Source organism: Anser anser (genome assembly GCF_964211835.1).
Source record: "Anser anser genome assembly, chromosome: 3".
Lineage (NCBI taxonomy): Eukaryota > Metazoa > Chordata > Aves > Anseriformes > Anatidae > Anser > Anser anser.
This window is the reverse complement of record NC_139722.1, coordinates 2073696-2084913: the sequence shown is the minus strand read 5'-3', so window position 1 is coordinate 2084913 and position 11218 is coordinate 2073696. Positions and strand designations below refer to the sequence as shown.

At 43.0% G+C, this 11218-nt stretch overlaps 1 protein-coding gene across 5 annotated transcripts in view; it reads right to left on the bottom strand.

Moving 5' to 3' along the window:
- Positions 1-11218, bottom strand: part of FZD3 (frizzled class receptor 3) — a 60256-nt gene that overhangs the window by 23784 nt on the left and 25254 nt on the right. For 2 of the 5 annotated variants that reach the window (XM_083827924.1, XM_083827925.1), the window contains exons 3-4: positions 6263-6459; positions 3488-4505 (exon numbers count right to left, since the gene is read on the bottom strand). In XM_083827924.1, the coding sequence (XP_083684050.1) occupies positions 3488-4505; positions 6263-6459 (1215 nt within the window). The other 3 variants (XM_083827926.1, XM_083827927.1, XM_083827929.1) reach the window with 3 other exon arrangements.

Here is an 11218-nt window from a genome sequence, read left to right as displayed (position 1 = left end):
GGAGCACGCAGAACATCACCTCGAGCCCAACGTTACGGAAATCCAGCGCTCGACTCTGGGGCTGAATGACGGCATCGGCAGAACCACCTCTGTTACAAAGAGAAGCAGCAGGAACAGCAGAAAAGCACGTAATCGCAGCAAAACAGATGACTAGACGGGATTATTTCGTTACTGGGTTGTGTCATGCTTCCGTGCTTTTTTCCCTGATTTCTGCACGTTATCTCAATACCAAATTGTACTGTACACTCACGAAAAAAATAATATATGAGAGATCAGGTCAGAATTTTAAGGCACACAGCCCAGCTACAATGCTGCGTGTTTATGATGGGGGTACTAGGTTCTATAGCTAGTGAAAATTAATTTTATTTTACGTTCTACAAACTCTTATTCCGCAAAAACAGAAATCCATTTTTTGAGGCCAAGCGTGAATTTCTTTTTTAAGGCACTGAGTGAAAAGTGGGATATCAACAAAAAAGTCAGCTTTCACTTGAATATTACTGTGCTGAAAGTAGATTACAAAGGCACTGCCTCCCCCTCAAGAAAATGTAAGTACTGACCTTGGTGAGATTGGAAGGGGACGGGCTACGACATTTTTAGGCTGCTGTGAGCAGGTAATTCACAGAGGAGTAACACTGACTGCAACCAGAGCACATCACTGCAATTACTCTGAATAGTCCTAGCATCAGAAGCCATACAAATGAATATTTCTGGTAACTACTTACTCAATTTGCCGTTATTCATACTGAAAGATGGATGATCTAACACAGAAACCTTGATATTTTAAACTCATTTAAGGAATTTGCCCAGGCTGACACAAAACTCGGCTCCCTGAGTTCTTCGCTCTCCCAAACCTGTTTAAGTCGTTAGACATAAAAACGGTGCATATACCCTGCAGTGGGCAAAGTGCGACTAAATTTCTTAATCCTTAGATACACTGAATGTACTGTAAATAAACCCAACCCCTCAATGTACTAGTTGGCTTTTCCTTGCTAAAGGAGACTCGAGGAAACAATATTCGCTCTGCTCGATTTCTGATGGGTCATCTTGGAGCTCACCTGAGCCTCACAGGCCAGGTACGAGAGGGACAACAGCTGCCTTTTTTTTTTTACCTGCACTTGCTGCCCAGGCTGCAGATTCAAGCTCCTACCTGACCTGCAAATGCTAGAGAAATGTGAGGACTGGGGTGTGCTCATGGGGAGAGAGCTGCTGCTTGCTTTTACAAACCCTCCGCATCCTTCCTTGTCTTCCCCAGCACCTTGGAGGGGCACGGCAGGGTAACACCAGCTCCCGTTTGCCCTGCACCTCTTCCTCCAAGAGAGGGAATATCGATTTCCTGTCTTTGTGGGGAAAAAAATAAAGATTTATTTATATGGGCGAGCTTTACACTGGTCAGATTAACGGAAACAGCAGGAATGGCACGAATCTAATCCTGTAAGGCTAGACAGAAGAACAAAACATTTCACAGGGCAGATGCCTCCCAGATCCGACACCGTGATACGTGGCCAGGTCAACCCAGGAAGCATCCAGGCTGCCAGAAATCAAGGTCAAAGCATAAAACTATCTTTTCGCTTCCTCCATTTTGGGGAATATTTAGTTCCAGGTGTTGGAAAACGTGTGCCAATGCAAGCAGCGGATTCCAACTACCACAACTCCATCTAAGCCATGCACATAAAACATACGCCCACTGTGAAATCAACTGCTACTCTCAATTTAGGGTTTTTTTTCTTCTTCTAATATGGAAGAAGCTGATATTCTAATGTCAGGACCCAAAATTCAAATATTTAAAATTAAATACCATCAAGGCTTAAAAAAAATATGGTGTTATTTTGCAAGCAAGTGATACTCTCTAGGAAGCTTTAAATTTTCCCCTCATTTAGTAATTTATTTTACTTGCACGAACTAAGCATAAAATGATTTTTCCCCACTGCTTTGGAAATTTGTTTTAATTATAAGTCTGGGTAGTGTAATTGGGGAAGCACGTTTAGCTCACAAAAAAAAATTGGATGGGTTAGAAGAAAAATCCTTCTAACACTCCCTCAGCTCTACAGGTCCTTCAACCCAATTTGACGTGAATGAAACCATTATTGTTCTTTTGACTCCTGCTGAGCCATTATGTTAACGGTTTTCTAGAGACTTGGGTAGCATTTTACTACATGTTTTCATTATTCCACCAGCCAGGATTTTGGTCCTCAGACAGCAGAGGTTTCAATGTTTAAAATACTCTTTGTTCTACGTTCTGAGAAAGCAATATGCATTTTAGACTGGTATATGGGTGGGTATTTGGAATTAACTGAGAAAACTCTGTCCCTCTCTTTCCCTCTTTTTAGACATCAATCAATTTAACATATTAAGAACTGCAGCAATGAAGAGTCAATCAAGCAAATGAAACTGAACACACCCACTGACAGATATTTCCTGCCATAAAAATGCTCACACATTGGATGGAAGAGTCACAGCCTAATAAAATTTAACAGAGAAAACAATAAAAAGGGTTAAAGGTAATAAAAGGATTATTATCAAGCTACATAAACTAAGCCAAACCTTAAGTGATATTTTATTGCATTAAAATGCGAGCTTTGATGACCCAGCTGGTGTTTTAACTGCTTTAGAGCAAAAATACTTTTTTTTTTAAATGCTTGTGCAGCTATGTAATAAATGGTTGCCGTACAATCCTCTTGAAATTAAGTTATTTTCTGCATCTTATTTGACAGCATTTAAGAAATACCATTCCAAAACCAATTCGCTACTTTGGCTCAAAAAAGGCAAGCAGGATTCAAGGAATTGATACTTACACAAATACTTTCTTTGCAACTGCACCAGCGTAACAGTGACGTAAACTGGGGACAGTTTGGTATCTAACGCTCTTACCGTCTGCTGTTCTGTGACAACTCAGTTAAACACAGAGTAGGTACGTGTAATTTTCTTTACCAACAGCACTGATGAGCTGTAACCTCTGGTTTTCTTCAGCAGACATTTCAAGTAAGATTTTATGTTTCTGACACATTCATAGATTGCTTTAAAATGAGCACAGAACCCGTAGGCTGATCGAGGCAACAAAACCATTACAGGAGAACAAGCACTCGAAAAAGCAGTAAGGAGGCTGACAACAACTGAGCTTAAATGCCAAACTCCTTCAGAGCAGAACTTCTATCACATATCTAAAGGCCAAAAATAAACTCATTAAGATGTGTTCTTGAAGTCGGTTTAAAATAGCGTCTTATATCCTGTGTAGGTTCCATATGGACCAGAAACTCCAAAGCTATTAGCTATAAAAAGAAGCACCACGCAGCTGATGCAAACCTCCAATTTCCCAACAATACTTAGTCTTCCAGAAGGCCCAACACATTATCCAAATACCTTGAGAATGGTAAGAAACTTCCCTTGCAGGAACAGCAGCACTTTGAGTTAGGGATGACAATTAAGGCTTAGCATAACCCCTCAACATCCAGTTTTTGCACTCCTCAACATGTCATATTGATTTCCTCACCTGGTAGGGACACGGGATGTGATATTCCCTGCAGCGTTCTTGAATCCACGTCGTCTCCCACACACCTCGATAAGCCTGCTCATAGAAATAGCAGCCAATTACAACCAACAGTGGCACGAGGTACAGAACACTGAACACGCCAATCCGGATCATGAACTTCACTAGCTTGTCCTGGTTCTCTTTTTCTAATGGGATTTCAATGCGAACCCGATTGAGAGAGATAATGCCAGCTAGCAGAAGGGAAACTCCGACAACAACATAGAGGCAGAGGGGTGCAAGTACAAAGTATCTTAATGCATCCACATCATAGAGGCCAACAAAACATACGCCGCTAATATTGTCACCTTCAATTTTATTCATTGCTAAGAGGATGATGGTTAGAGTTCCTGGAATGCCCCAGGCACTGGCGTGGAAGAGCAACGCTTTCTTCTCGATCGCTTCGCTGCCCCATTTTGGCACGGCTGCCAAGAACCACGTGATGGTAAGAATGACCCACCAAACACTGCCAGCCATGGTAAAGAAATAGAGTACCATGAAAAGCATGGTACAAGCTTTGTTGTGAGAGCCCTGGGTCACTGTGGAAGCCTTGTACTGGGCAGGACTCGATGCGTTACACGCTACTCGGTCTTCAAGCAGAAAGCCAATGAAGAAAATTAACGACACCATCATGTAACAGACAGCATAAAATATTATCGGTCTTTCTGGATAGCGAAATCTTGTGACATCGATCAGAAAAGTTAAAAAAGTAAACAAGGTAGCAGAAAGGCAGACGATGGAGATCACTCCGATGAAGTAGCGAGCAAAGGAGAGCTCTTCACGACGAAAGTACATATTTGGGCAAGGAGGGGAACAGTCCCGTACCCTCAGGAAAGAGTAACCCAGATCAGGGTCGATTTTCAACTCTCGAGGACACCAAAAGCCATAATCCCTCTGCACTGCCATTGGGGCCTCTTCTGTGGGCTCCCCACCTAAATTGAGGTCAACAAGGCGAGGATATGGCTCATCACAATCCGGGAATCTAGAAAGTAAGAAAAGAATTATTTACAAGAAATACACTCTGCAAAGCCCAGTAACATCATTTATTTGTCTGATTTTAGACACATGGACTGGAGAGAAAACAATATTAATCCAAATAACGGGTAATGAGTGAAATACCACATTATATATAAACAAAGTCTAGAACTTATTTTCCCAGACTTCAGTGGATGGTGAAACTGTACAATAGGTTTAAAAATAGAGAAATAAATGGGCAAGGTGCCTACTGGAGCCTTAAGCATAAAGGTGAGGATACAAAATCCATCTCAGGAAGTCTCTAAATTTAGGTTTAGTGTAAACTGATGTGACTAAGGAAGAATGACTTTATCATTTTAAACCATTTCCCTACGCTACTGCACTAGCTATCAGACAGGACAGTGAGCGAGTTAGACCAAAAATGCAGCCTAGCACTGCTACTGTCATTAATAAATGAAATTATGATGAAGATACTCCTGCAGTTAGGTCAAACTGATGGCAGGTTAAGGCCAGCTGGAGATGCAGTCCAGGAGAGACTGGAAGGATTCCACACCTAGCTGCCCGGTTCCCCCCTCTGCCAGATGTTATCTCCTCAGCAAGCACAGCGTAAGCTAAGCGTGCAGGTTCCTCTGCTGCAGTTCATTTTCTGTCACTCTAACAGTAACACAGCAAAGCTTTGGTAGCTTTATCTGTGGGTTTGAAATTTCACTACTGGTGTGGGCCGTACGTAGGAGGACCTGAAGGACCCAGGCACCTATTTGGAGCACAGACTAAGAGCAATCTTTGACCCAGATTATCAGCACCTGGAAGCATCCTCTGACTTTACTCTTTTGCTAAAATAAGTTTTTGATTGTTTTTCATTTTCTCCTATCCAACTGTGAGAAACTATTTCTTCCTGATCGTGTTCCTGTACTTTATTAGCTGTTACAGTCACTTATTAGGAAAAAAAAGCAGGAAGACATTGCTTTCATTTACATGTATATTGTGTTTCAAATAGATCAGAACATCACTGAATGCTTTGTTATAAAGTTATCTCACAGAATCAAAGAATATCCTGAGTTGGAAGGGACTCACAAGGATCACAGAATTATAGAACATCCTGAGCTGGAAGGGACCCACAGGATCACTGAGTCCAACTCTTGGCTCCGCACAGGACCACCCAAAAATCAAACCACACGTCTGAGAGTGTTGCCCAAATGCTTCTTGAACTGAGGCAGGCTCGGTGCCATGACCACTTGCCTGAATTTGTGTAACTTAAAGCTGAAAATGTCTTTCCATACATGCTCAACGAGAGGTAGAATCTCTGAAAACAGAGATTTTATACGCTCTGCAAAACCAGCCGGCTTCCCCTTCAGAAAAAGGGGCTATTAATCTCCAGCACGTGTAACTTTGTATAACTCTCAGAGGAATTTAGAGCAGTATCATCTGTTCTACTTTGGTACAGCAAATAAAGTCAGGTCTGCATATATGACAAAGAAGAGGAAAACTAGATTGGTAAATTCATTCATTCAATATGCATTAACATTTTAACATAACATTTTACAGTAATTGCCTACAGAAATTTTCAACTCATCTCTTGGGCAGATGATAGAAACATGAATTCAGCTTCCTCCCCAGGAAACGAGCTGTGACACAAACGGAAGGGAAAATAAGGGCACTTGTAATGGAACACATTTCAGCTGTCTGTTTTAGTATGATCTGGGATGTTTTATGATCTGAAATACTGCTCCGGGATTCCGAAAGAAACAAGACAGGTTTGCTCACCTGGTACACTCCATATCCTCAGGCCAAGAGACCCCAAACATCTCCATGAGTTTGGAGCACTCGCTGTATGCTCTTTGACAGAGCCTGCGACATGGCAGAGTGACACGGCCGTACTCCATGCACACGGGAGCGTAGAGGGCACACAGAAATGGTCGAAAATCTCTGGAGCATTCCAAATTCACCATCGGATGAAATGGCTGGAAAAGAAAAGGGAGAATTCAAAAGCTTCAAACGGCAGCTTTGTAGAACATTTCAGCAGGAAGCTGTAATTTGACTAATGAGGTGTTAGGGCTTTCACAACCATAACCTTCTTTTTCTGAACTTTTCCTGCTGGAAGAACCGATCATCGTAATACAGCACTTACGCATTTTAGGAAGGCAGGCAAGTAAGAAGCCTGGGGACAATGACAAAGACTCACAAGGGACATTTATGTACTCAATTTGCATCAAAATCGATGGGAATTAGACAGCTAAACACCTTTGAGGATTCAGGCTCAGACTCGCACTCTCCAATAAATGTCGTATGAACTTCTTTGCATTGCTTGTTTAAATGACGGACGTCATGAATCGCTAAGTGCTTATTTAGTGGGATAATATGAAAAAAAAAAAACACATTCAATTGACCAGACCACAATCTGAGGAGTATCAGAAAATGTAAGACTCCTTCACAGTATGGAAATAAAACATACTGTGATTTTTTCAAATACGATTTTCAGATCCCTACACAGTAACCATAAATCCTGTCTCTATTTCTTAAATATTTTCAGCAGGGCTGGGTTCTTCATTCTGATTGTTTCGACAAAACACAAACACGGGACATTTTCCATTACGTTCTTCCCGCAGCATCTTGTCCAACCAAAGAGACCAATCTGTTAAAATCTCAGTTCTGTCCTCACCGTTTATCTGCAGATAGAAAACAGTCCCACCATACGCGCTACCCACAGTCACACAGGCTCACAGACCCAAAACTTCCTCGCTTCCAGCTCAGGGCTGTAAGCAGAGCGAAGTTACAGCAGGTATGCCTGTTCCTGCCTAACCAACAGAAAGTGCTGTGAAATGAAAGCTTGAAGGAAATTAATGAAAACAAAGAACCGGTGTCTTGTGCTACTCGTTGCCTTGTAACAGGTTTAAGTCACGGTGGTATGGCGATAGAAGCACTTGGAAACTCTGAGGGAAAATCGACCACGAATAGCCAACGTGTAGCTGTTCTTAAACATTTTTGAAGGTGAGAAATAAGGAAAGAAATAGAACAGAGACTTGTAACTTCATGAAAACTGGTGTACGCTGATAATCCATGTTATCTTCTTATTATCCAGCATGGATTCATTTTGTTCTTATGGCCCTACAGCTCTTCAGGAGTCAATATGTAATTCCTACCACTGACCACTGCCCAAAGCCTCACCGTATCTTTAGATATCAACCTAAGATCAATTACATTCTGTTAAGAGTAACTACAGAATAGCAAAATACATACTTACAAGATTAAAACAAAAACTAGAACGAAACAAAGCACTATATGAATGTTCAATGACTCTGCTACCTCCAAAGTGCAGAACCAGCAGTGGCCCTCTCGCAAGCCCCTTCTTTTCCTTGGCTTGTATTTCAAATAAAGCTTGAAGGGAAAAGCTGACAGTTGCTTGGTCAAGGCAATACTGCAGGGTAAGCTAACACGAACTCTCTTCCAGATACATTTTTCTAACAAGCCCATTATATTGAAACCAGTCCCCTCTCCACAGCCTGGCAAGATTAGCAAGAAATCTAATCTTCAGTCTGCTGCAGCAGCAGAAGCAGAAATGGACCCGCTATATATAGAAAAACCTAAATCTTGCTGAAGCTGAAGAGTAGGCTGTTTCGAGAGCTAGAAAGATTACATTTTTAGCAGCAGTTTCCTGGAAAGTATTTTAAACCAATTCAACGTTTCCTTTTCCCAAACTACAGGGCAGAACAGACCACCACCAAGAAAGAGGTCATCTTCTGTGACTATATAAGTGAGAATTACCAAAAATAGCAAGGCAAATCTTCAAATATCAGTTCTTTCTTATCTCCTCCTTAAGATGGCCCTTGCAAGAGGTTCATTTTGGGAATACAAGACACAACCACGTTGGGATTTTGTTGAAGTTTTAAAATATAACTAGTATTTACCAAGCCGATTGAATTCTCCCCAGTGCTGCACATTTCTGGAAATGCCGTCACATAACAACAGAGCCGTAACTATTTGGCAATAGCTTACCTGAGGGGCAGTATAAACCTCTGCAGCTATCGAGGAGGAAAAAGGAACCAGCAGTTGGAAAGTATTTACATTTACAAGCTCATTGTTACCCACGGAAAACTTTCTACTCGACTAAATATTTACTTCAGACGTGCACGCTTTTATTTTTAAAGTTATCGCCTATAACACAGATAAGCCTAGCGTTTGGAAACAAGGATCCATGAAATTGCTTCTGGATAGTTTTGACACCTGACGCGACTGGCAAAGACATAAAATAATGTCATCCTTTATTTGCTGCAAATGGAAAATGAAAAAGAAAACTCCGCTTTTATTTTGGGGAGGGTTTAACTTCCCTTCTTTTCAAAGGACCTAGGAAATAAGAAAACGAAGTAAGTTCTTTATAAAAGTAAGCTAGTGGCTAATGCTTGTTCCCCCAAAGGCCTGCCTCCTGCTGCTGCAGTCTCGCACGTACCCACCCTTAAATTGCAAGTCGTCCTGCTGAATGCTCCACCGCACTCCTCTTTTCCATGAAGATGTTTCCGAAATTTCTCTTCTCCTGCTCACCCTCACTAAGGATGCGTTTGGTTTGCACAAAGCTCCCTCCTTTAGGAAGGTGCCAGCTTACCTCAAGGTGTGCACATCGGAAAGCGGGGCAAAGCCAGCTCCAGCACACAGCCACCGCAGGGCAAGGACAAAGCAGGGAGGCAGGCTCAAGGGAGCACAAAGGCACCAGCGCTTCCTTGCACCCTGCTCTGGGCTGGTGGCTGCCATAATGGCCAGTCAGCCCCAAACTTGTGCGGGATTTGCTGCTCCACCTGGATGTATACATGGGACCTGATGGGATTCATCCCAGAGAGCTGGCTGGTGTCATCGCGGGACCTCTCTCAATTATTTTTCAATGGTCTTGGGAATCCGGAGAGGTCCCCGTTGACTGGAAGCTGGCAAATGTGGTCCCAATATTCAAGAAGGGCAAGGAAGAAGATCCTGGCAATTACAGGCCTGTCAGGCTCACTTTAGTACCTGATAAAATTATGGAGAAGATTATTCTGGGAGTTATTGAAAAACACCTAAAGGACAACACAGTTATTGGTCAGAGCCAACATGGGTTCACTAGGGGAAGGTCACGCCTAACAAAATTGATTTCCTTCTACAAGATCACCCAGCTGGTTGACCAAAGGAAGCCAGTCGATGTAATCTTTGTGGATTTCAATAAAGCTTTCGATGCTGTCTCTGGACACCGTCTACTGGACAGCGCCAGGACCCAAGGGAACGGCATGGAGCTGGGACAGGGGAGGGTCAGGCTGGGTGTGAGGGAAAGGTTCTGCACCCAGGAGTGGTCGGGCACTGGGACAGGCTGCCCTGGGCAGCGGTCACGGCACGGAGCTGCCGGAGCTCAAGAAGTGTTGGGACAACGCTCTCAGACATAGGGTCTGCAGAAACTCACCCCCTTCTGGCATGGCAGCTGGGGCTGGGATGAAGATGCCGGAACATCTGAGGTAACAGTGGTGTAATTGAATCTTCACTGGCAAAGTCCCTTGTGCCCCAGAGGGCACGTTAGCTGCACTTAAGGTTCTTTATCCCTGCAAAGAGCAAGTCTGTTTTTGAGTATGGTCTTGGCGTACTCCTCAAAAGAGAGTACAGACATACTCACCCCAAACTACACAGAAGAAATCTACTTAAATAGGAATAATTTAATAGGACTGCTCCACTAGTGCTGGCTGTTCTGCTTCTCAGCAGCTCCAGGCCTCTCTCACACCGTTCTGTCTCCTGAAATAGCAACTGCAGGCAGACAAAAACTCTCTTATGAATTATATCAAGTCCATTTATTTTAAAATCATGGAGAGGCTACACCGGACAACAGAAAATGAGAAAATTAGACAACCGCTCCTTGTGAGACTGAGGAAGAGAAGCTTTTTTCAACCAGTAACAGCAGCACCGTGCCTGTAAGCAGCCTAACTCTAAAATTATCTTACTCCTCCTTTGCAGCTCCTAAAATGAAAAGTCACTTCCATCTACAGATCATGTTTTTCACTATTAAAAATGAAGTCAGGGAGATTGAGAGTTTTTTACGATCTTGCCCAGGGAAGCAGCGCAAATGATGACATTTAGCCCATTCAGCCCCAGCTCCACTTTGGCTCCTAACAAAAGGCTCTCTGTTCGAGGGGGTTGTGCTTTTGAAGACTGCCTGTTGAACAACTCGACATGCAGAGGAAAAGGGAAAAGAACAAGGACAAGAGGAGACACAACAGTCAAACAAATTTCAACGACTCAGGCCAAGTCCTGGGAGATCCATGAAAGTGAAGAGAAAAATGTTTAAGAAGAAATAAACACCTGTGTTGCTCCTGAAGGTACTTAAAATAAGCCAGATCACCTAACGGAGTGATGTATCTGAAGTTGTATGCCCCCTGGTCCTTCTGCCTCTGAGAAAAATCTTTATGACCATCCAAATTCCCTCAAGGCCAGTGACAGCAACTGCCTTACGAGCCTGACTTCTTTCAGGCTGAATAAGTCCCCTCGCATCCCTCCCCTGCCCTGCCACGCAGGTGTTGTGTATCAGGTAACGTATCGCTGCTTTTCTCTGAGCTCTCCACCCTGCAATGCAACCGTATCAGTCTCTTCTTCCCCTTTTCCCCAGAATCTTCTTATTCATTTGCATAGGTCCTTTCAGAAATCTCCCCACTCCCAGCAGCGTGGCCCCGGGTCCTTCTGTCCCTACAGTTCCTGTCTGCTGAAAAGACAAAGCCTGGG